Genomic DNA, 25,797 nt, shown 5'->3' with positions numbered 1-25,797 from the left:
CAGGAGAGAATGAGCAAAGTGGAGCGGCGAGACCCTCAATGAGTTCCAGACCCAGATACGGTTCTGAAAGAGCAGTTGGTGCTGAGAGCTCTGGACTGATTCCCTCTGCCGTGAAATGAAAAGGAGGTTTAAGGAAGAGCCCAGTAAGAAGTTCCATGAATTCATGCAGGCTGCCATTATGTGATCCAAAGAAGAGGAAGTTCCTGTGGAAGAGATGGCCAAGCCTAACTTTGGTACATGAAGTGGAGACCTAGTGAATGCACTTGCTGGGGGAAAGACCCCGCCTCAAACACAGTTAACATTGGAAAGTTTAAATGAAGCTGTCCAAAAACTGGCAGGCCACTAGGAGGAGATACTGAAAGAGGTGACTAAGGAGATAAAAGAAAGAAATCCTCATTAGTATGCCCAAGTATCCAAGGGCATCGGGATCCCGAAGAGCCCCACTGAAAGATGAGCTGGGAAGGTACATTTGTTCCACTTGTGAAACTCCAGGGCATACTAGCTGAGAATGTCTATTGAGTAGGAGAACAGAGTCCCAGCACTCGGAACCAAAGGGGCACCAGGAGTGAGTGGCCCACCTACAGTAGAAGGCCAAGCAGTGGCAGAAGGATTCCTAGGCCTGTCCTTGTTGGACAATCACTCTGCATACAGTGTCGTTCCCTGAGCGTGCTGCATTCCCCCTTTCCTCCCAGCGCTTGCCGTGGTGTAAGCGCTGGGAGCTAGGGGGAGAATTGGAGCCCAGTGTGCTCAGGTGAGGAGGCGGAGGTGAGCTGGGGTTGGAGGGTGAGACAAGGAGCTGCTGGTGGGTGCAGAGCACCCATCAATTTTTCCCCATGGGTGCTCCAGCCCCAGAACACCCACAGAGTTGGCGCCTAAGACCCAGGGAGCTGTGCTGAAGGCAGAGCAGCAGCAGTGCTGAGGCAGAGTGGAGCTGGTGCTGGAGCAGTCTGGAGCCAAGTGAGATGAGCAGCTGGGGAGAGCGAACGGGCCCTGGGCAGAGGGCCCAGCATATCTAGTGACTTCTGTAAGCGAGCATTTGGAGACTGTCTAACTGCTGAAGTATGTATAGCAGCGGTGAAGAGCAGCTGTTTGTTAGATACTGGCTCAGAAGTCACCACCATTACTGAGTCGCATTTTCAAAAATATTTGAAGGATAAGGAGCTGACTATACACAGCACATGGTTTGCACATCTAGCAGCAGGTAATGGACTGGCAATCCCATTGGTGGGATAGCTCAAAGCAGACATAGAGTACACGGGCTAGACAATGCCAAGAAAATGCACCTTTATCCTGAACGACAAAGTCTCTCAAGAGAGTCACATAGGAGAAGGAGTCCCAGAGATTCTAGGAATGAACATTATGAGTGAGCTGAAGGAGCTACTGTTGCCAGGAGAAGGAACCAGGAGGATGAACCATCATGGGCACTCTAAGAAGAATGTTGTGCTGAGTGAAGTACTGGCTCAAGTGGAGAGACAGAGCCATTCCCTGAGCCCTAGGGGGCAGACTGGAAATGTTAAAGTGGGTATAATTCCCCAATCTGAACCTTAGAGTCCAAAAGATGGGGTACCAGCATGAATCCCCCTAAGCTTAATTACCATCTTAGATCTTGTAGTGCTGCCACCACCCAAAAATTTAGTGTTTTGGGGCACTCTGTTCCCCCTCAAAAACCTTCCCTGGGGACCCCAAGACCCAAATTCCTTGAGTCTCACAACAAAGGGGAATAAACCATTTCCCCTCCCCCTCCTTTCTTCCTTCCAGATCTTTCCTGCCCTGGGTACACTGGGAGATCACCGTGATTCAACTCCTTGAATCACAACACAGAGAAATCAGGTTTTTTCTCCCCTTCTCTCCCACTCCCAGGCTTTCCCTCCCTGGGCTATCCTGGAGAGATAGACAGATTCAAGCTCAAAGAATCTAAAACACAGAGGAAATTCACCTTTCCTCCCCCACTCCTCCTTCCCTTCTCCCACCAATTCCCTGGTGAGTACAGACTCAATTTCCTTGAGCCTCAACAAAGGGAAAAAATCAATCAGGTTTTAAAAAGCAAAACTTTTAATAAAAAGAAAGAAAAAAAAGTAAAAGTTGTCACTGTAATTTAGATGGTAAAAGTTACAGGGTCTTTCTGCTTATAGACACTAGAGAGAAGCCTCCCCCCAGCAAAAAAATACAATTTAAAATACTTCCAGCAAAATACACATTTGCAAATACAGAAAACAATCAAAAGACTAATCTCGCCTTTTTCCTGGTACTTACTAAAATTAGAACAGAAGAGATTTTTTTCAGAAAGATTGGAGGAATCTGCTTACATGTCTGGTCCCTCTCAGAATCCAGAGAGAACAACAGACAAACAAACAACACAAAACAAAGACTTCCCTCCACCGAGATTTGAAAGTATCTTGTCTTCTGATTGGTCCTCTGGTCAGGTGGTCCAGGTTCACTGCTTGTTAACCTTTTACAGGTAAAAGAGACATTAACCCTTAACTATCTGTTTATGACAGGGTTGGAGACAGAAGGCAGTTATTCCTCCCTGGAGCAGCAAGATCCTTGATGAATGCTCCTGGGTACCAGGAAATGCCAATGGATCTCGAGGGCTTGAGAGCCTACATCAGGTGGCAAGCCTACCTAATGGGCTCTGGCTAGCTAAAGTACTGACTAATGCTATCTGAGGAAGTGTACCAATGAGTCTTCTAAATTCAAGTGTGAAGCCTGTGGAGTTGCAGCTTCAAAACAGAACTGCAGAGGTACACTAGCCTGAGGAGGTGGTTCCTCAGGTGAAGGTGACATTTGAAGAGGGTGGAGATGAGCTGCAGGTGACAAGGAGGGAGAAAGGAGAACAGGATACCTTTCCTCGAGAAAGACATGGTGGGAGACTGCCAGTTCCAGTTCAAGTGGTGCTTCAAGGGCTGATTCCTGCAGACGTGGCTAACTTAAGGGCTTTGCCAGAGAAGCATCAAGATGTCTTTTCTTAGGATGAGGTGACCACTTTTGATGACTGAGTCAAAGGTGTCCATGACAGGCCAAAGACAGGCAGCAAAGTTGCTTTCAGTACAACTAATACACATCCCAAAGTAGAAAAAGGACTTATGATCACAAGTCCACTGGGGCTCTCATCAGACCTGGTGACTGTGTACCAGTTGGTAACCATAGACACTGCGGACATCATAAAATACAGAACAAGTGAGAGCCAAATCCCCACATTGTGGTCACTCACAACAATTCCAAGCTGCTAGTTTACACTATCCAGCCTGAACAAAGAGGTTCTGAGAGAGTAGCACATAGGGACCAGATAAAATGTTGGACTTTTAGTCCGACAAGGGCTCATAGAAGGCATAGAGGAGCCTGTCCCAAGGAGACTGAAACCAATGAAGCAAATCCAGACTCTGATGAAAATGACCAAATCCCTCAAATTGATCTGGTGTTACCTGGGGACAGGGGAATAGAAAATATGAGTAATGAACTATCAGTCTTACGAAGATCCCTGAGAATTAATGACTGTACACCTGTTAAACTTAGAGATGCTTACGTTATTGGTTCTATGCATTGTGTCAATGAATATTATCATGTATAGTATAAAGAAGTGGGCATGGACTGTGAAATATGTTAATTGGTCTTTCGTTAATTGTTAATATCTATCTATCTAAAACATGATGCTGGTAAATGTTGTTAATATGGAACTGGATCTCCTGGTGTGAACATTCTGGCTTTTGGCAAAATTTTAGCAAGGGGAAATATAAGGGGACTCTTGGCCCCTTACTGAAACTTAGTGGGGTTTTTTGGTTGCCCTCTCCCAGTACCAAAACAAAGGGGAAGAGACAATGACAGTCCCCAAGGCCGGTAGTGAGAGGCAAATGCCCCAGAGTAAGCCTGATTGATAGGGCAGGCAGGGCAATGAGGGAGTCAGGAGGCCAGGGGGTCCTGTCCTCCATGTTAGTGGGAGCTGCCTGGGCCAGAGTGGGGCTGAGCTAAAGGGAGAGCAGGAGCCTGGGAAGCAGAGCCACACCAGCCAGAGAGAACCAGAGAAGCAGCCTGAGCTGAGCACAGCAGCGGCAGCCAGAGGAGAGCTGCTGGGGAGACCGAACGGGCCCTGGGCAAAGGGTCCACCACAGGGAGACGCCACCAGCCAAGAGGCCTTGCAGGCTGGATGGGAAGGAGACTGTGACCCTGATGGGGTGGGGGCGGGGCTGATGCTGAGGAGAAAGGCCCTGCCACCTAGAGCGTGAGGGCATGTGGCTACCACTAGAGTAAGTGTCTGACCAACAGCAGAGCCAGGACCTGGGCAAGAGGCCTGGGATGTGTGAGGAACAGACTGTGAACTTCACTTTTATTCCAGAGATGCTGTTTGTGGTTTTCCTGTGCCTACAGAGTGAGTTTACTTGTTTTTCTTTAGCCTTTCCCATTTTTCCTTATTTTTTTAATTAGTTGCTGTTTAGTAAATCATATTTGCTTATATCTAATGATCAGTGGGTCAGGGAAGTGTCCAGACTGGAGAAAGCACCCCGGAGTGGGGACACCCTAGTCTGTGTCCTCACTGACCACAAGGTTGGGGGTCGAGCCCCCAGGAATCCTGGGCCCAGCCTTGTCAGAGTTACAAAGACTCTGCCACACAGGAGAGTGGAAGGGGAGTCCTTGAGGTTAGGCAGGCCTCTGGGTAAAGGAAGTGAGAGCAAGGCCTCAGATTGTTTCACTAGCTAATTCCACCGGGGTAGTCTATAAACTAGGAAAGTTCCCCACAAGCGCAGTACCATTCTCCTGCTTATACAGAGTATCACTCACAATTAACTCCACCTGGAGACTTGTAGCAGGTTTTGGGGAGGAAATCTGACCACAGGCGGTATTGTACTCAGCAAGACATGCTCTTCTGCAAAAGAAGAAACCCAAACATCACATTCTGTCAAACCATTGCTGTATCTACCACATAAATATATTCTGCCTCGTTGCAGAATATTCCCAACACACAAATACCTTTGAGAACCTGAAGCCTCCCTGAGAAAGATTTTCTTTTGTGAGTCCTGGAAATGACAGGACAGAGGAAGGTGTTATATTTTCCTTTAATATCAATTTCTCTCCACCAAAGACCCACAGTGGTGGATTCCAAACACATGGCGCTCCCACCTTGCATGACACAATCCACCCAGCGAGTGTCAGTTCACTAATCTAGTTGCTTTAAGGTTGCTTTATTTGGATTTTTGATCTTCAGGAAAAAAAAAATTTAAATGTACCAAATCAAGAAAAAAAACCTAAAACACACCCTGTCCTTGGATTTATGTTGCCCACAAAGAAGAGGAGATGGTTTGTTCTTAGTTTCCACCTGTATCACCATACAATCATCCTGAAGTTTTAAACATGGAAATGGGAAATTAACACCTGCCGTCCCAGAACCTGCAGAAATGGCCACCTGATGGCACCAAGAGACATCACATTCTTAGCCAGTGCGACTATTGGCAGCTCTGTTCATATGAGATTACAGTGGCATCTAGTGGCCAACGTCGGAACTGCAAAGAAATCACTAGGAGGCAGATTTCCAAAAGTATTGTGAAGGGGTGATAGAGCTCCTGACTCTCCACAGCTACCAGGGATGACCAGGATGTGTTTCAGGGGGAGCGTGACCACTGGACAGAGCTGTAAATGTGGCCCAGATGCCCTTCCACCAGGACAGAGAGCAGCCAAGCAAGTTTTAGTGGCTCTGCAATATTGTGTACCTGCTTGGCCACCCGACCTTGGCAGTCCTTCCAGTGCTCATGGGCACTGGGCATTCCCCTCCCCTGGCGAGAGCTGGGGTGAGGAACACCAGTACCCCCAGGGCAGAGATGGTTGAATCCTGGCTATTAGTGCTTTCTGTGGAAGTGGAGATCCAGGAGGAGGATGCAGTCTGTGCTCCTAGAATTGCCTGACCCATGGTGGGGATGATGCTTTTCAGCTTGACCACCTCTCTTGGAAAGAACGCGGGGATGAGTGTGGGGCAGGGAGACTGCGGGAGGAGGAAGGGGATGGGTGCAGTGGGGAGAGCTTGGAGCAGGGGTGCAGACAACTTGCAGAGGGGGAAGAGTACAGGGCTGGGTGTGGGGTAGCAGCAGGGCTGGCTTTAGCCAGTGCCAGGCCCGATTCGTGGGAAATGTACTCTCCAGGCGGCACTTCGCATTTCCGCACTCCGGCTGTGGTAGCGGAGCCACGGGGTTGCGGGGCTCCGGTCGCGGGAGCGGGGGAAGCCTCACTTACCACTCTCAGGCCGGGGGACCGGGAATGCGGGGTTGCAGGGCTCCGGCCGGGGAAGCGGGAACGCGAGGTTGCGGGGATCCAACCGGGAGAGCAGGTCTGCGAGGTTGCGGGGCTCTGGCCGGGGAAGTGGGAACGCAGGGTTGCGGGGATCCGACCAGGAGAGTGGGTCTGCGGGGTTGCGGATCTCCGGCCGGGGTAGCTGGACCGCTGGGGATCCAGCTGGGGGAGCGGGACCGCGAGATTGCGGGGATCCAGCCGGGAGAGCGGGGCTTCAGGGTTGGGGGGCTCTGTCTAGGGTAACGGGTCGCGGGATATGCCTCGCTGCGCCCAGTGTAGTGGGACTGCGGGGTTGCGGGCCTCCAGCCGGGAGAGCGGGGCTCCGGCTGGGGAAGCGGGACTGTGGGACCTTATGGATCCTGCCGGGAGAGTGGGGCTGCGAGGTTCCGGGGTTCCGGCCGGGATAGCGGGACTACGGGGTTGCGTGGCTTCGGCCGAGAGAGCGGGACTGCGGGGTTGCGCGGCTCCGGCTGGGAGAATGGGGCTACGGGGTTGCGGGGCTCCAGCCCTGGGAGCGGGACCGCGGGATTCCAGGGTTCCAGCCAGGAGAGAGGGACCACGAGGTTGCGGGGCTCTGGCTGGGAGAGCGGGGCTATGGGGTTGCGGGTCTCTGGCCAGGGTAGAGGGGCCGCTTGACTCCGGCCGGGAGAGCGGGGCTGGGGGGTTGCAGGGCTCCGGCCAAGAGAGCGGAGCTTTGGGGTTGCGGAGCTCTGGCCGGGTAGCGGGGCCGCGGGACCTGCCGCCTTGCGACCAGAGTAGCAGGACCGCAGGATTGCGGGGCTCCGGCCAGGAGAGCGGTGCTGAGGGGTTGTGGGGTTCTGGCCGGGAGAGTGGAGCTTCGGTATTGCAGGGCTGCGGCTGGGAGAGAGGGGCTACGGGGTTGCGGGGCTCTGGCCAGGAGAGCGGGGCTGCGGATTTGCAGTGCTCCCGCCGGGAGAGCAGGCCCGCGGGATTGTGGGGCTCCGGCCGGAAGAGCGGGGTGTGACGTTATTGATATAAACTGGGACCATATAGAACATGGGTTGCAACCAAGGGCCTGTAGTGGCACCAGATCTTATGTAAAGGGGCTCATATAAGGTGTCTAAGACCAGGTTACAGGTTTCTGATTATGATTATGCGATCTGTATGTCTGTATCATTATGTAGTTAAAGTTATAAGTATTGGCTCTATACTGTCTATATTTCAAACTTGTGCAAGATCCCAGACAAGTGGGTGTTAGCTCTGCTTAGCCTGCTTGATGGCCCATTAAGGACCATCAGCTACACAACTGACCCATTGAGAGGAGGCAGATACGCCTTGTGACTCAGCAGGGTGTGCAGAAACTGGCCCATGTGACTGCAAACTCCATTTTGCTGTAATTTTCCACAGTAAGAACAAAGAAGTGTTCTTACACCGGGAAGAGCCTATATAAGGCTGATGCCTCATCTCCATCTTGTCTTCAATCCTGCTTCTTATCTCTGGAGGGACTTTGCTACAAACTGAGGCTCTACACAAAGGACTGATGACCCATCCCAGCAGGGGATGTTCTCCAGAGACTTGATTTGAACCTGCAGTTTACTCCATCACTGCTACAAGCCTGAACTAAGAACTTTGCCTTTACTGTATGTAATTGATTCCATTTAACTAATTCTAGCTCTCATTTCTATCTTTTTCCCTTTATGAATAAACCTTTAGATTTTAGATTCTAAAGGACTGGCACCAGCATGATTTGTGGGTAAGATCTGATGTGTTGTCATAGTATAATTCCCAAATCTGAACCTTAGCGTCCAAAATATGGGTACTAGCATGAATTTTTCTAAGCTTAATTACCAGCTTAGATCTGGTAGGCTGCCACCAATCAGGACCTAGGTAGAGCGCCTGATGGACTCTGGTCTCCCCAAACCCTTCCCTGGGGACCCCCAAGACCCAGAGTCCCTGAGTCTCACAACAAAGGGGAATAAACCATTTCCCTTCCCCCCTCCTTTCTTCCTCCCAGCTCTTTCCTGCCCTGGGTACACTAGGAGACCACCGTGATTCAACTCCTTGAATCACCCCTTCCCCCTCCCTTCTTCCCCGGAGAGAGATACAGAGATAAACGCAGAGAGCAGGTTTTTCTTCCCTCCTCCCTTTCCTTTCTCCCACCAATTCCCTGGTGAGTGCAGACTCCCTTCCCTGGAGTTTTACAAAAGATAACCAAAAAATTAATTAGATTTTAAAAAAAGAGGAAAACTTTAATAAAAGAAGAAAAAACATAAAACTTGTCTCTGTAATCAAGATGGTAAATATACAGGGTTTTTATAGCTTACAGACAATAGAAAGAAGCTTTCTTCAGCAGAAACACAATTTAAGCTACTTCCAGCAAGTACACATTTGCAAATAAGAAAAACAAATTAAAAGACTATAACTGCCTTTTTTTCTTACTCACTATTCTGAATAGATAAGAGACTGTAGCAGGGAGATTGGCAGAAACCTGGTTGCACCTTTAGTCCCGTCCAGGACGCAGAGAGAACAACGCACAAACCCAAAACCCACAAACAAAGGCTTCCCTCCACCTAGATTTGAAAGTATCTTGTTTCCTGATTGGTCCTCTGGTCAGGTGTTTTTTTGGTTCCCTGTTTGTTAAACCTTTACAGGTAAAAGAGACATTAACCCTTAACTATCTGTTTATGACATGTGTATATTAACCTGGGTCTGGGGCTTGGTCCTTTGGGATCAAGAGAACCTTTTTCTTTTACTGGGGTGTTGGTTTTCATAACCATTCATCCCCAGGACGGGTGGCACTGGTGGTGATACTAGGAGACTAGAGTGTCTAAGGAAATTGCTTGTGTGACTTGTGGTTAGCCAGTGGGGTGAAACCGAAGTCATTTTTGTCTGGCTCTTTTGGTTTGCCTTAGAGGTGGAAAAACCCCAGCCTTGGGCTGTGACTGCCCTGTTTGAGCAATTGGTCCTGAATTGGCGCTCTCAGTTGGGTCCTGCCAGAACCACGTCGTCACATGGGGCTACGAGGTTACGAGGCTCTGGCTGGGAGAGCGGGGCTGCGGGGTTGGGGGGCTCTATCATGGGTAGTGGGGCCATGGGACTTGCAGCGCTGTGACGGGAGTAGCAGGACCGCGGGGTTGCGGGACTCCGGCCGGGATAGTGGGGTTGCGAGGCTGCCATGGTATAATTCCCTACTCTGAACCTTAGCGTCCAAAAGATGGGGTACCAGCATGAATTCCTCTAAGCTCAATTACCAGCTTAGTACTTGTAGCGCTGCCACCAACCAGGAATTCCAGTGCCTGGTACACTCTGGTCCCCCCAAAACCTTGCCCAGGGACCCCCAAGACCCAGTCCCTCTGGATCTTAACACAAGGAAAATAAACCCGTTCCCCACCGTTGACTCTCCCAGGCTTCCCCTCCCTGGGTTACCCTGGAAGATCACTGTGATTCAAACTCCTTGAATCCTGAAACAGAGAGGAAAATCCACCTTCCCCCCTCCTTCTCTCTCCCCCTCCCAGACTCTCCCTGAGAGAGAAAGTAATCTTAACACAGAGAGAAAATAACCTTTCTCTCCACCCTCCCTCCTTTGTCCCCACTAATTCCCTGGTGGATCCAGACCCAGTCCCCTGGGGTCTCACCAGAATAAAACAATAACCAGGTTCTTAAACAAGAAAAGCTTTTAATTAAAGAAGGAAAAACAGTAAAAATTATCTTTGTAAATTTAAGATGGAATATGTTACAGGGTCTTTCAGCTATAGACACTGGGAATACCCTCCCAGCCTAAGTATACAAGTACAAATTAAAATCCTTTCAGCAAAATACAAATTTGAACTCCTCCCAGCCAAATACACATTTGCAACTAAAGAAAACAAACATAAGCCTAACTCGCCTTATCTCCCTAGTACTTACTATTCTGGACATATAAGATACCGTATCAGAGAGATTGGAGAGAAACCTGGTTGCACGTCTGGTCGCTCTCAGAACTCAGAGTGAACAACAACCAAATTCTAACAGCACACACAAAAACTTCCCTCCCTCAAGATTTGAAAGTATCCTGTCCCCTGATTGGTCCTCTGGTCAGGTGACAGCCAGGCTCACTGAACTTGTTAACCCTTTACAGGCAAAAGAGATATGAAGTACTCCTGTTCCATTAACTCTTAACTATCCGTTTATGACAGAGGCTCTGGCCGGAAGAGAGGTTCTATGAGGTTGTGGGGTTGCGGCTGGGAGAGTGGGGCTTCGGGGTTGCGAGGCTATAGCCGGGGTAGAGGGGCCTTGTGATTCCGGCCAGGAGAGCGGGGCTGCAATGTTGAAGGTCTCTGGCAGGGAGAGCTGGGCTGCGTGTTGCGGGGTTCTGGCCGGGAGAGCGGGGCTCCGGGGTTGGGGGACTCTGTCCAGGGTAACGGGCCACGGGATATGTCGTGCTGCGCCTGGTGTAGCGGGGCTGCAGGGTTGTGGGGTTCAGGCCGGGAGAGCGGGGCTGCGGGGTGCGGGGCTCCGGTCGCGGGAGCGGGACCACGGGGTTGTGGAGCTCTGGCCGGGAAAGCGGGGCTGAGGGGTTGTGGGGCTCTGGCCAGGAGAGCGGGGCTGTGAGGTTGCGGGGCTCTGGCCGGGAGAGTGGGACTGCGAGGTTGCGGGGCTCTGGCCGGGAGAGCGGGGCTATGGGGTTTTGGGGTTCTAGCTGGGAGAGCGGAGCTTCGGGGTTGTGGGGCTCCGGCCGGGAGAGCGGGGCTGCGGGGTTGCGGAGATCTGGCCGGGGGAGCAGGGCTGCGGGGTTGCGGAGCTCTGGCTGGGAGAGCGGTGCTGTGGGGTTAGGGGTCTCTGTCCGGGATAGCGGGGCCGTGGGACTTGCCGCACTGCGACCTGAGTAGCGGGACCTTGGGGTTGCGGGACTCCGGCCGGGGGAGCGGGACTGATAATTTGTGGGGATCCTGCCTGGACAGCGTGGCTGTGGGGTTACTGCCAGGAGAGTGGGGCTTCGGGGTTGCGAGGTTCTAGCCGGTGTAGAGTCGCCGCGTGACTCCGGCTGGGAGAGCGGAGCTACGAGGCTGAAGGTCTCCGGCCGGAAGCACCGGGCTTCGGGGTTGCGGAGTTCTATCTGGGGTAGCGGGGCCGCGGGACTTGCCACACTGCGACCTGAGTAGCGGGACCTTGGGGTTGCGGGGTTTCTGCTGGGAGAGCGGGGCTTCAGGGTTGCGTGGTTCTGGCCAGGAGAGCGGGCTTTGGGGTTGCAGGGTTCCGGTCGAGAGAGCAGGGCTACGGGGTTGCGTATTTCTGGCCGGGAGAGTGGGACTTCAGGGTTGCAGGGCTCTGGCCGGGAGAGTGGGGCTTCAGTGTTGCGGGGATCCGGCTGGGAGAGCCGGTCTCCGGGGTTGGGGGGCTCTGTCCAGGGTAGCGGGGCAGCGGGAGTTGCAGCACTGCGACTGGAGTAACGGGACAGCGCGGTTGCGCGGCTCCGGCTGGGAGAGCAGGGTTGCAGGGCTCAGACCAGGATAGCGGGCCACGTGGCTTCTGCCAGGCTAGCAGGACCGCGGGGTTGCGTGGCTCCGGCCGGGAGAACAGGGCTACAGGGTTGCGGGACTCTGGACGGGGCAGCGGGGCTGCGCGGTTGCGAGGTGCTAGCCGGGGGAGCGGGACCGCGGGGATCCTACCAGGAGAGTGGGGCTGTGGGGTTCTGGGTTTCGGGCCGGGAAAGCTGGGTTACAGGATTGCGAGGCTCATGACTCTGGCTGGGAGAGCGGGGTTGCGGGGCTTTGGCCAGGAGAGCGAGGCTACGTGGTTGCGGGGTTGCGGCAGGGAGAGCGGGTCTCCACGGTTGGGGGGCTCTGGCCAGAGTAGCGGGGCCGTGGGACTTGCTGCGCTGTGACCAGAGTAGCAGGAGATCGTGGGGTTGCAGGGCTCCGCAGGGAGAACGGGGCTACGGGATTGCGGGACTCTGGCCGGGGTAGAGGGGCTGCGGGATCTGCCGTGCTGCGACCAGGGTATCAGGACCACGGGGTTGCCGGACTCAGGCCGCGGAAGAGGGGCGGCGGGGTTGCGGAGCTCCGGCTGGGGAGCCAAGCCAAAGGGGTAAAGCTGACATTAACGTTGTTTCAGTCTCTGTGTTACTTGACATCCTACATTCAGTGTCACCATAGAAGGGAAGGGCTCTGCAGAGACAGAAATTTGCCTGGGCATCAGTAGAAAATGTTAAGTAAAATTTGCTTCAAGAATTAAACCTGGCGCTTTGTCATCTTGTGTCATCATTTTATTTCTTAGCTTTCAGCTATTTAAATGAACTGTAAAACTTTCATACTGACTATTCACTATCTGCCATTGTATCTCTCTAATCTCCTTCATAACCATCATTGACTTTTTTCCATTTTAATACTATCCCATAGTATCAGAGACAGTGAGAATAATAGCAAATAAAAGTACATGACTATCTTTCTATCTCTATAGAGAATGATAGATATACATGCATCTGTCTCACCTAGAGAGATGTGATGTATTCCCTGCAGCAGGAGGGGAATGTGTGTAGAGGTCTGTGCAGAGAGGAGAGTGCAGGGCTGATTGCAGGAACAGCAGCTGGGAGTATGTGGGACTGGATGCAGGGTAGAGGAGGGAGAGCTCTTGGCCTCATCCTTAGTAAAATTCTGGTGCACCCCTGTCCACCACTAAAGGCATTGATATGATGTCTCCAGCTCAGGTTCTGTAACAGTGCAATGAGCTATTACAAATTCCCACTGTGCTTGGGTCAGGAGGCTGCACATGCCAGATGCCCTAAAAGGCAGAGAGGCCCCAGGCCCAGCTTGTGCTCATCCCCCTATCAGAGAGTGTGAGGAAGCCCTTGCTCTGGCATTGATGTCAGTGATAATTTATCAAAGGACAGAAAGGCTAGAAAAGAGTCTGTTAAATTCCCAAGGGAGTTGCCAGTTGCACCTGGTCTGCTGCCAAGCCCCAGGGCAGATACAAAGGTCAAAAGTGCAGAGTAAACAGACACGGAGAAGAGTCAACTGCAAATGCAACCCCGGGCTCCACAAACATGAGAAAGGGGGTTAAAGGCTACAGGAGAGCATGTGCTGTTAGAGGTGGCATGGACATGGAAAGGGTTCTGTGATGTCATAGCCCACCTGCGATGCAAACAGTAATAACCAGTTTTACATACAGAAATCAGGGCTGCTTTCTTAGTGTTAGCAGCAAAGAATCCTGTGGCACCTTATAGACTAACAGACGTTTTGGAGCATGAGCTTTCGTGGGTGAATACCCACTTCTTCAGATGCATGTCACTGCATTTCTTAGTGTTGTCTCCCTCTGGAGTGTAGGGGGAAAAGGAGGGTGCTTATGAGAGTGTCTAAGCATGTGTGAGGTGGGCCCTCTCCTTGGATTTTGGAGATAGATTGAGATCAAGTGGTGAGGCAGGTAATGCCAAGGGGGATGGGCTTTCCCAAGGGAGTCTGGGTGGATCAGAGGGATGTGAAGACTGATTCATATTCTAGATTACATGTGTCACATAAAGCAGTTGGATGTGTACTGGCTATTCACTAGCACAACATACTCTACTGTGCGACCTGTAAAATGGGAACAACAGGGCCGCACCACCACGTGGGAAACCCTGACATGAAAGCAGGGATAAGCCACATCCCCAAAGAGCTGTTGAAGAAAGAAAAAGATTGTGGTGGGGTGCAGGGACATTAAGAAGCAATAAGAATCAAATCTCAAAGTAATCCCTCTCCCTGGCCTGTAATGTGAAAGCAGAGCTCAGCACTGTGTTTGGAGCAGCAACTGGGGGGAGATTCCTTCATGCTGTCCTACACTGTGGAGACCATTTAGGACCCCAATCCAACCACTAGATACTGCGAAGATCCCACTGCGTAGAGAGTGAAATCATACTATGCACGCCGCAAACAATTCCAATACATAACAACAGCCAGCAACTCAGTTCTCTCCCAGTAGGAGGAGAGGGGTCATACTGCAGCCCCAATAGTGCTTCCTCTGACCAGATACTATTCTCCTTTGGCCCTTCTCCCCAGCTCTCCCTCAAATTGACAGGCTCCAAGGAATCTCCTTGAATCACCTCCTGATTGGAGCTGGCTTTTCAACCCCTGGACACCCTATGGCACTGGTTCTCAACCTTTCCAGACTACCGTACCCCTTTCAGGAGTCTGGTTTGTCTTGTGTACCCCCAAGTTTCACCTCACTTGCTTACAAAATCAGACATAAAAGTTCAGACGTGTCACAGCACACTATTACTGAAAAATGGCTTAGAGTTTCATTTTTTACCATATAATTATAAAATACATCAATTGGAATATAGATATTGCACTTACATTTCAGCGTATAGTATGCAGAGCAGTATAAATTAGTCACAGTCTGTATGAAATTTTCGTTCATATGCTAGTGCTTTTCATGTAGCCTGTTGTAAAACTAGGCAAATATCTAGATGAGTTGATGTACTCCCTGGAAGACCTCTGCATACCCCAAGGGAACGTGTACCCCTAGTTGAGAGCCACTGCCCTGGAGAACTCAGCAATGTGTCCCCAGAATCCCTTGCAACTGCCCAGCCCCTTGCCAGCAGAGAGAAAGTACCGTTCCAACCCTCTCCTCCTTTGCTGGGCTGTACGCAGTGTAGGGGCTGGTAGCTGCCCAAAGGTGGCGAGGTTGCTGCAGCCATTCTTCTTTAGGTCAGGCAGAGACCCCCTTTGCTTACGTGGGTCTGGAAACTCCTCACACAAAGACCTAGTGGCCTTCTGAGACCATTGCTCTAACAAAATATTAGGCAGGGGGATGGGAACATACCAACCAGCCCACAGGGGAGGGGGAATTCGCAGCAACAGTGAAACAATAGCCCAATCCCTCTCCCACCTCTGGAAGTGCCCAAAACTTTCACACACACACAACCCAGGGCCTCTAATCCCACATAAAGCTGGATGCGCTTGCCTGGCAAGGTAGCAGCTTGCTGGCTGCTCAGTCAGAACTCTGGGTTGGTGGGGTATGTTGCTCCCTGGCCTTTGCCTGCCCTTGGGGCACACACAAATCTGTGTCCGAGGGGTTCACTTCCGGTCCGCAGCCCCAGTCTGGCAGCATCCATCACAGCTCTTTCCCCAGGCTTGCACATCCTCACACTCAGGCCAACACAGTCCTTAGTCCCTCCTCAGAGGGCCCCCTCCCCACCAACTACACCTAGATTCCCGCCCTCCAGCTCTTCCCAGCTGTCCTGGAGTCCTCCTGCTTCTTGCCCCTCTTGGCTGTTGATCCTCCAGGGCTTTGTTGCTCACTCTGACACCATCTGATGCCTGATTACACTGCCACTAGGCAAGGGCAGGGCCCATACTGGGCAGTGACCAGTGCAGTGCCCACAGACAGCGTCAGGCCCCTTTTCAGTTCTCATCTCCATTCCTGAGTTCTGCTCCAAGGGGACCCAAGAGGCCCGTTCATGCAGAGCTCTTGCCCCAGTGAGGCCTGCTCCTAGGAGGCTCAGGAGCTCTGGATGACAGCTGCCTCCTGGCTGTGCTTAAATCCTTTTGCAGCTAACACGATCGCTAAGGTTGCCAGACATCCGGTTTATTACCAGAATGCCCAGTTGAAAAGGGACCCTGGCGGTACTGCTGACTGGGCCGTTAACAAGCCAGTCGGCAGCGCTGTGGGGACCCAGGGCTAAGGCAGGCTCTCTACCTGCCCTGGTTCTGTGCTGCTCCTAGAAGTGGCCACCAGGTCCCTGCAGTCCCTAGACACTGGGGCAGCCAGGGACTGGGAAGCTCCGCATGCTGCCCACACTCCAAGTGCCAGCTCCACAGCTCCCATTGGCTGTGAACTTCTACTAATGGGAGCTGTGCGGGTGCGGGGGGTGCCTGCGGGTGTGAAGGCAGTGTGCACTGCGCAGAGCCACTTTGCTGCCCATGCACCTAGAGGCTGCAGGGACCTGGCGGCTGCTTCCTAGGAGCAGTGGTAAGCACCGCCAGGACCCAGCACCCCAACCCCCTGCCTAGCTCAGATCCCCCTCCTGCACTCCAAACTGTTCATACCCAGCCTCACTCTCAGCCAGAGCCCTCATCCCCCCTGCACTCCAACACCAACCCTTGGTCCAGCCCGGAGTCCCTTCCCACACCACAAACCCCTCATCCTTAGCCCCACTGCCAGCTGGAGCCCTCCCCTCCCCTCCCACACACACACATTGCAATCCCCTGGCCGAGCCTGGAGCCCTTCCTGCACTCCAAAGCCCTCATCTCTGGCTCCACCCCCTAGCTGGAGCCCTCACCCCCTAATCCCTTGCCCCAGCCTGGAGTCCCCTCCCACATCCCAAACCCCTCATCCCTGGTCCCACCCCAGAGCCTACACCCCCAGCCCAGAGCAGTAGCATAGCTGGCGGGGTTCAGTGGAAGCAGCCACTTCCACTCAGGTTGGCAGATGCAGAAGTGGCGCCTGCCAGCTGGCACTGCCCACCACATGGCCAGAGGAGCCCCAGGGCAGCAGGCGGGCACGGAAGCTGCGCCTGCTGGCCAGTGCAGGCACAGCCAAGCGCTGGGACAGGAGCTGGGGACAGGCGGCAGTGCAGGAGGGAAGGTGAGCAGCGGGGGGGAGATCTGGTCTGGGGGCATGGCCAGAGGAGGAGTCAAGGGGGCATGGCCAGAGGGGGAGCCAAAGGGGGGCACCTTTTTTATGTTTTTTGCTCCCCCTACACTGAAAACCTGGCTACGCCACTGGCCCAGAGCCCATACCCTGTCCTGCACCCCAACCCTCACCCCAGCCCAGTGAAAGTGAATAAGGGTGGAGAAGAGTGAGCGAGGGAGAGCAGGGGGAATGGAGCAAGTGGGTAGAAGGCGTGGGGCATGGGAGGGGCCTCAGAGAAGGGGCGGGTCAGGGGTGTTTGGTTTTGTGCCTGGCTTCTCCTCCAGCAGTCCCTGCCGGGTGAACCCTCCCCCAGAGGTGAGGCTCTGTAAACAGAGGAGGGCCACACTGAGCAGCTGAGAGTCAGATGGAAATGATCATTTCTGGGACTATGTTGTACGTGGCTCTGTGATGGGGAGTAAAAACCCCATGCGGGAGAGGAAGGGGTTAAGGAACAACTCTGGGCCTGCTCCACCTGCAGTGCATGCCCAGGCTGGCGGGAGGAGCTGAAAGTGGGCATGGAAGGAAGCGAAGTAGCTCACTGGCAGGAAGCCAGGGGAGATGAGCGGACAGGTTCTGCAAAGGAGCATGATGGGAGGCCAAGCTCCTGGGGTCATGACTACTGATGGTCTAGCCGACCTGGGGAGGGAAAAGAACTCGGGCCATTTGCAATGTTGGAGATTTATTCTTTGATTTATTTCATTTACTGGCTTTTGCTTTTCCCTCTTGTGTGGGGAGGCTGGTAGGAAGTGATCCAAGGGGCAGCACATAGCACTCCAGGAGGCAGGACTCAGCTGCCTAATTTTGGGCCCTGGTGGGGCTGGGTTCCTCTACTAACCAGGGCTGGAGGTGAAAAGCCTATACCTGGTACCAGAGACCCAGCACTAGGGAGCCCCCATATCCCAGAGAGTCCAACTCTGGGTCTTTGGCTGGGTGAGGCCTGATGCTCCTGCCTGGACGGCAGAACCAGCCTTTGTTGGACTCTTTAGATAACCTGGAAGGGTGGAAACAATTTGTGTCCCAGCTGGATGACCGAGTCACAGAAGGGGAATGCCCACTGCAGGACAGGGATGGCTATCAACAGAGAGTGCCAAGACAGAAGAGCACCCACCGCTCCCTTGCCTGACCACTAGGTGGCACCTGTGGGAAGCAGACCCCCTCACAGGCACCTAGAAAGATTTAAGTAGCCCCTTTAGTAAAAGGTGAATAGGGTGACCAGATGTCCCGATTTTATAGGGACAGTCCTGATTTTGGGGTCTTTTTCTTATATAGGCTCCTACTACCACCCACCCCCTGTCCCAGTTTTTCACACTTGCTGTCTGGTCACCTAAAGGTGAACTCTGCAAACACTCCTACAACCCCTGCTTTCCGCGGACACAGGGCCCAGCCTCATGGAAGCTGGGAGAAGCCCCTCTGTTTGAATTGCTCAAAACTGGAATAAACAAACCTGCCTTCACCACCAGGAGCAGGATAAAACCCTCTGGGACCAGCCCATCTCCAGTGGCTGTGCTCTCGCCAACTCCCAAGGTTCAGAAATCAGGAGGCCGATCAAAACTCATGGCATTGGCTCAAAATTCATGAGATTTTTTAACATTATATTGTATTTTGCACCCCCTAGTCCCCACATCAGTTCTGCCTCTCAGTCCCAGTCCCACATTGGCCATCCCCCGCCACCCAGGTCCCAGCAATTAGTGCCACAGCTGGCCCAGCCCCATGTCTACTCATTGTCCCTCAGTGCACCTCTTTCCTCCTGCAGTATCACAGGGTCTTCATTCCCTTCTGACCCTTCCCAGATTGAGTGCTGCAGGGATGCAGAAGGGAAGAGCAGGGAGCAAGTTGACCCATTGTTCACAAGAATGGGGAGCAGTTTCACCCTGAGCTGCTCTTTCTGGCCTCCACCTCCCACCCCCTCGCTTCTGTGAGGATGGTGTCAGCTGCTCCCGCTCCCACTCCCCTACTTGAAAACAGCTCTGGCCCCTGATGGGAGGGGGGACAGACACCTGCAGCAACCCTGGCTGGCTGCTATTCCCCAGGAGGGGGTCAGGGAAGGGGGGAATAGCTCAGTGGTTTGAGCATTGCCCTGCTAAACCCAGAGTTGTGAGTTCAATCCTTGAGGGGGCCATTTAGGGATCTGGCTAAAAATCTGTCTGGGGATTGGTCCTGCTTTGAGCAAGGGGTTGGACTAGATGACCTCCTGAGGTGAGGTCCCTTCCAACCCTGGTATTCTATGATTCTAAGTGGAGAAGGTAGCCAATCAGAGGGATTTCCCCTGTGCAGGATCTGAAATGCATGAGAGCTGGAACCTTGAGTCATTCCCAGACTGGTTCCAGCTGGGGCCAAAATTGTGTCAGTGGCCATGAAATCCCAGGAATTGGCTGCTGTGCTAGGAGCACTGCAGTAGCCCGTGCTACAGGTCCCAGGATGTCATGACTGAGGGCAGCAGCACCTACAGGAGGAGTAGGAGACATCTTCCTCCAGGACTGGAGTGATACAAGTGCGGGGGGGGGGAGCAGTGCTATTGCATAGGAGCTAAGGGAGATGGGGCTCAAGAAGAGAGAGACAGACCAATAGCTAAACATGCTGCATGAAAATAGCAACCAACGATTATTAGATGTGGCTGTGTTTCCCTTTCTGACATGGTGCCATGGGCAGGAAAAGGCCATTGCAGTAAAATGGTGCTGGAACAGAATCTCCTTGCTGTTGGGTGGAGGCCAAGCAGAGGCTCTTGCTGATGTGACCATTCTGGGTGGTCCCTGGATGCCAGATAGAGCTGACCACTAATGCCCCTCAATCCTGATGTGCAGCTCCCTTCTATTCCAATGCTGGACTCCCCACAGAGCTCTGCCTGTGCCCCTCAGTCCTTCCCTGCAACCCTCCTGTTATTCCAGTCTTGGGCTCCCTACACAGCTCTGCCAATACCCCTCAGTCCTGCTCTGGAGTCCCCCTGCTATTCCAGTGCTGGGTTCTTCACAGCTTTGCCCATGCACCTCGGTTCTGCTCTGCATCAACTCCTGCTCTTTGCTGAGTGTGTCAGGGTGGACCAGCATTGTGGGAAAAACTGTCATTCGAATTGAAGATGGCATCTAATGACCTGTCTCAGTCCAGTACCTAATGGGACAGATGCTCCCTAGAACCACCATCAGGATATTAGCTTCTTGTTTACTGTCTCATCCCAGCAGTGATGGGCAGACCACAGCCACTGAACTGCCTGTCATCCCAGAGGAATTCCCTCAGGACAGAGTGATGCAAGCTGGTGACCCAGGGTGTGCATCTGTAGGAAGCTGGCCCTTGCTACTGTCCTTGCTCTGCCTGGTCTGGGGTTAAAGAGAAGCCATTAGTTCCCCAGGCTGTCAATCTGGCAACTTTTACCAGTGCTATGTTTTAAAACAAAAACCAGAACCTCGTGGATGTAAAGATTTTCAATTTGCTGTAGGAAGAGAAGAGATTCCGAGACAAGGACCATGAGACACGGGTTCCATAGGCGCACAGCACATAGGCATCCATAGTACAGTTTATTCATTTTGCTTTTAATACAGTAGGAACTAAACCAAAACTGTGGAAGCAAACTCCCTGCTGCTCTGGGGGAATCAGGATCCATATCTGAACTTTTCAGGTCAGGCCTTTCCTTGATTCCTAAAAAAATCCCACGCAAAGAAAGAAACCAAGGCAAGGAAGAGATCATAGAGCTCCCAGCACATCCTGAGGGGACCGTTTTCTCCAGCTCTTCCTCCTTCTTTCTTACCTCCTTGCTTCCAGCAGATAGATCCCACCTGGATATGACCCCCCCCCCCCCAATGGCTTTGCTCTCCTTTTTGCATGTCCTGACCCATTAATTTGGCTCTCCTGGTTACAGCCCAGTTCCACACTATTGTATCTCAAGCCAGATTTCCCCATGAGAAGATGGTGCAGATCAAAAGAAGGAGAAAAAGCAAAGGGGAACAGAAATGAGCCTCATAGAAAAGAGGCCAAAGCTGGAAAGTTCTTCCTCTACCAGCAGTGATGCCCAGATTGAGGAATTCAGGGCCCAGAGCCAGAGGGCTTTACTGGGAATCCTCCTCCTTGACATCTGCAGAACAAAAGAATAAGTATCAGAGGGGTAGCTGAGTTAGTCTGTATCCACAAAAACAACAAGGAGTCCAGTGGCATATTAAAGACTAACAGATATATTTGGGCATAAGCTTTTGTGGGTAAAAAATCCACTTCTTCAGATGCATGCCACCGGATTCCTCGTTGTTTTTAAAATAATAAGAACATCCACGATGCTGGATGAATTTAAAGGACTCAGGGAATGAGATACTCTGTCTTCACTAATATCCATGTGGTCAGTTCCAGTCCTGGGCTAAATTGGGATGGTGTTGGACTGCATCGTTAAAGTGGATTGGAAATGGGAGACATAGTCTTTCATCTCTAGGTGGCATGTTTAGATCCAGCTCATTAACCAGGTCTCAGGGGCTTGGATACAGATCCCATAACCTCTCCATCACTGGTTGAAATTCAGTCCTACATCAGAGAGGACTGAATGCCTAGAGTTGTGCAGGAATGAGATGTGGAGCTTTGTACCACTAGGGTAAACATCACATGGGGAAACTGAGCAGCAGCAGGTGCAGTGATGTGTCCAGTGTCACACAACAGGTCAGTGGCAGAGCAAGGAATAGTACACATCTGTTCTACTTATGGGCCCCTGCTCTAACCATTCAATATGCTGCCCCTATGAGGGTGTATTCATGCCACACCTACCTGAGCTGCAGGGGGCGTTGTATTCTGTAATCACACTGTCACCTGTATAAGAGAGGAGAATTTGCTGTGAAATGCAGAAATGCACAAGACCCGGAGCTTGCTCCCCTTCAGGACAGCAATCTCTAGTGACTGCAGTTCCCTGTCACATTCTCTTCAGTGCCTACGTGGCAGGACAAGCATCTTCCCAACATCCCTTGGGAAAGGAGAGTGACCAGTGGCCACTGGGGTTACTACAATACTCATGAGATGCATAAACTTAAATTCTGCCTCCAGATTAGTCAGGGTTTGTAGCGTTAAAGTCCCTTTAAATGTATAGCTAGGGTAAAGTCCCATTCCTATCTCATTAAACAAGAGCCTAATATTGCCAGGAGACTTGAGGAGCTGGAGGTGACAGAGCAGATTAACAAAAAAGCCCCATTTCTATGAGTCCTGAGTTAAGAGCCAGAGCAGGCCACAATTGCACTGAGTTTGCTTTTCTCCACATCACAAAACCAACATGGTGACAGCCTGCCTGTGCTCAAGAGAGGAACAAGGCATGATCAAGGCAATATGCAAGTCAAGTCTGGGAGGTTGTATGTGGCAGCCCCAGGACTGGAACAACACGGGGTTCGCAAGGCACGACGGAGAGGAAGGGGCAGAGCTGTGTGTGTGGACAGAGGAGAGGTTGGTGACTTATCTCTCTGATAGTGAGATCGTACCTGGCTGGTAATAATCATAGACCATCACTGTCGCTGGCTTCAGGTTCTGCACTTCGATCTCTTTTTTCACTGAGAAGTTGAAGCTGATTGGCGACTTGTCCAGCTAAGGAAGAACAGTGAAAGGAATGAGGAAGATTATGATCATGCTCACCCCAATCCCAACTGTGTCTCCACAGTGTCAGGTCTCCCATTCACTCTCTCCTGCTCATCTTTAGCCCCAGCTGTACCCACCACCCTGTGCTCCCTGCTTGTCTCACATGCACCCACCTACTCCGTGTTGAACGGATAGAGCCCTGCACTGCACTCACCTCCTCCAGGTAGATGGTGAGTTTGCTGGGCTCGACCTCCGTCTTCTTCACCAGGGGCATCTTCTCCAGCTGCCAGGGAGCAGGAGAGATGAGCACAGTTTAGCATCAGCTCACTGGACTTTACTGTGAACTCATACATGCCAGTGTCAGTGAGGGGTTCGTGGTGTTACATCCGTGTAAAACTGTGGTGAGTGACATCACAGCCAGGCCCAATGAGTCTCATGGCCCCGGCCTATGGAGGGTGTCACACTCTACAGACCCCCCGTCCTCCCTTGACTGTATTTCACAAATCCCTTTGCTCCATTAGATAAACAAATTCTGCCTCATGGATGTGGGAGGGGGCAGCAAGTTTTCCAACACATGAGAGTGCTGCAAAACTTGCTGCCCCCACCCCATCCATGAGGCGGAATATGGCTTTCCTGATTACGACAGCACTGGGTTTGTAGGGAGAACATAGGATACAAGGTGGGGGCCTCTGTCAGGTTTAGAACATACCCCCATAAACAAATGGAGGCCAGCTCGATCTCTTCAGCAGGAACACTGAACAGAGCTTCCTGGTTTCCTTCTGGTATAGTGTGACATGTCCCATAGTGACTTCCTTGGACTCAGTGTTGCCCTAGGACATATCCCTAGACATCGTGACAGACCGCATGGCAATGCTATTTTCAGATATACTGGGATGTGTCGTGGTGCAACTCCCTTGGATTCAGTGTTGCCTTGTGATGTAACTGAGAACATGGCCAATCTTTGCATTTAGTGGAGTCTCAATATACAGTATGTACCATGGGTGGAGATCTCTCCATAAACTGTCCTGAAGCGCTGGTGGTTTCTGACTGAGTCATGCATGGTACATAGGGTCCCTGTATGATCGGGGAAGGCCAGCTGGGGTGGGGATATCTCACCTTCTTCAAGGACTTCTTCACGGGGATGAACCCTGAGAGCATCGTCACCTCTATCAGGGCCATGTTGCTACTCTCCCGATCTCCGATGTAGCTGAAGGAAGATGGGAGAGAAGGTGCAATGAGAGGGATGGTCAGTGTAACAGTCCTTGGAGTGGGTGATGAAGAAAAGTTGACTCCCCTCCAGCCAATCGAAGAGAGAGCGAGAAACCCCTCCCTCGTACTCTCTACCCTGCCTTGTCAGCATGTCCATCTTGAAGTAACACCGGTCAGTCAGGGTTCATGTTTCACTCTCCCCTGTCTCAATCTCCATTTCCCAGGGATGGGGTCACTGAGCAAGAAGTGATAAAATATCTTAGGCTCCATAGCTGGTGATAGGCCTGGTCCCCAGCCTCTCACCTCCTGCCATTTAGCCTCAGGAGGGAGAACGGGTGAAGCTGTTTGAGGTCAGAGCAGCTGTGGTGTCAGGAGCATGGAAAGTATGGACCAGGATATTCCCCATCCAGAAGATTGAACACGGGTGGAACTGGACTCTCTCCTCCCTCCATGTGTTCCCTCTCTTCCACAATGCTCTCGTGATTCTCACACAGAGCAGAGGGGTTGCCTGAGGACTGTCCTGAACAGCCATGTCTTGCCTATAGACTCTGCAGCAGCAGGGGAGCTTCTGCTCCTAGAGGCCCATTATGGGTGTGATGCTCACTGCTTATGGCTCCATGAGCTGCTTCGTGCTGATTGAGATCTCTGGGAGGTTACTTGAGACCCTGAGCATGATGCAAGTTGACCCCTTCTCCTGAGTAAAAGAAAATCTGCAGCTGCTGTCTCCTAGTCCCCTCCTCCCTGCCTTCCTCCCATTTCTGGACATATTATAAGGGCTGGCACAATATGGAAGAAGCACGGGAAGAGAATGTCAGACAGTGCATCTCAGTCCTCACTGCCACAGAGCTCCATTGGGCAGCTTTTCATGGGGTTGCCAATGTTGCCCCAGCCCTGTTGCAGAAAAGGGAGCCAGGGGAGACACAACACAGAAGCAGCACAGGCAGGGATCCCATACCTGACTTGCACGTAGAGGTCAAAGCGTTTCCTGGCAGCACGGTTGCACTCCTCAGGTACTGTCTTCACATCCAGGACAAAGGTTGCTTTGCTCTCTGGGGGTGGGATGTTATAGCGCAATGTCGTCTGGGGGGAAGAATTTGTCTATGTAGTGCCCTGGGGGCTCGCTATGTAAACAGACCCATCTACACCACAGGCTTCTCACCAGTTTGTCACCAGCTGGTACCTGGCTGACCCTACACAAGCGTCTGTGTCCAAATACAACATGCTTAACCTATGGAGCCAAATGCATCCCTGGCATAAGGCCTCTGCTTTAATGGTTACACCAAGGATAACTCTGTGGTGAAACTGCTCATGAGCCTGGCTTTGCACAGCTGTTAGATGGTAGCTGAGTTCTAAGGATATAGGCAGGACTAACTGTGTTAGTGTATCAGACGTTGTCGGATATTAGAGACAAGGTGGGTGAGGTAATATCTTTTATTGGACCAATTTCTGTTGGTGAGAGACAAGATTTTGAGGTACATAATGCTCTTCTTCAGGTCTGGGAAATGTATTCAGGCCTGGTCTACACTAGGAAATTAGGTTGGTATCATTAGGTTGCTCAGGGGTGTGAAAAAATCCACAACCCTGAGTGATGCAGGTAAACCGATCTAAGCCCCAGTGTAGACAGTGCTATATCAATCGAAGAATTCTCCTGTTGACATAGGTACTGCATCTCAGGGAGAAGGAGTACCTACGCTGACAGGAGAACCTTTCCTGTCTGTATAGGTAGCGTCTTCACTGACACGCAACAGCAGCACAGCTGTAGTGTTTTAAGTGTAGACAAGCCCTCAGAGTATCAGCTAAATACAAGGTTGAACAGATCCTTTAAAATAAGTACCTAACACATATTTCAAGGGACCATTCAAGGTGAAGAGTCCAGTTAACACCTCTCCAGTCATAGGCAGAAAAGGGAAAAAAAGCTGGGAGGAAGCGGGGGATTAGGGGTTATAGATTGTTGTAATAAGGCATAAATCTAGTATTTTGATTCCATGTTTGTTTTTTAGCATCTAGCAAAGCCAAGTTATGAGGTTAAGCTCCCAGGCTCATTTCAGAAAGTGCAGATTTCCTTTGAGGACAAGGACTGAGAGGTCAGATACGGAGTGATTGCTTTGTAAGAAGTGTTCTCCCACAGGTGTTAGGGTCTTTTGTCTTTTATCATTTTCCTTGTGAGTTCATTTGAGAGTGTAGTGATTGTCTGGTCTCACCCACACAGCTGTTAATGGGGCGTTTAGTGCACTGGATGAG

At 51.8% G+C, this 25,797-nt stretch overlaps 1 protein-coding gene across 1 annotated transcript in view; it reads right to left on the bottom strand.

Annotated features, from left to right (window-relative positions):
* Positions 1-20,849: 20,849 nt before the first annotated feature.
* The window catches only part of LOC127046277 (alpha-2-macroglobulin-like protein 1), a 55,212-nt gene continuing 50,264 nt past the window's right edge, over positions 20,850-25,797 (bottom strand). The window contains exons 32-37 of the mRNA XM_050943117.1: positions 24,512-24,636; positions 23,464-23,554; positions 22,562-22,630; positions 22,254-22,356; positions 21,556-21,597; positions 20,850-20,884 (exon numbers count right to left, since the gene is read on the bottom strand). Coding sequence (XP_050799074.1) covers positions 20,859-20,884; positions 21,556-21,597; positions 22,254-22,356; positions 22,562-22,630; positions 23,464-23,554; positions 24,512-24,636 — 456 coding nt within the window. The 3' untranslated portion in view covers positions 20,850-20,858. The remainder of the gene's footprint in view (positions 20,885-21,555; positions 21,598-22,253; positions 22,357-22,561; positions 22,631-23,463; positions 23,555-24,511; positions 24,637-25,797) is intronic.

Source organism: Gopherus flavomarginatus, chromosome 1 (genome assembly GCF_025201925.1).
Source record: "Gopherus flavomarginatus isolate rGopFla2 chromosome 1, rGopFla2.mat.asm, whole genome shotgun sequence".
Lineage (NCBI taxonomy): Eukaryota > Metazoa > Chordata > Testudines > Testudinidae > Gopherus > Gopherus flavomarginatus.
Note: the sequence above shows the minus strand (reverse complement) of the source record. Positions and strands in the feature narration are given on the sequence as shown.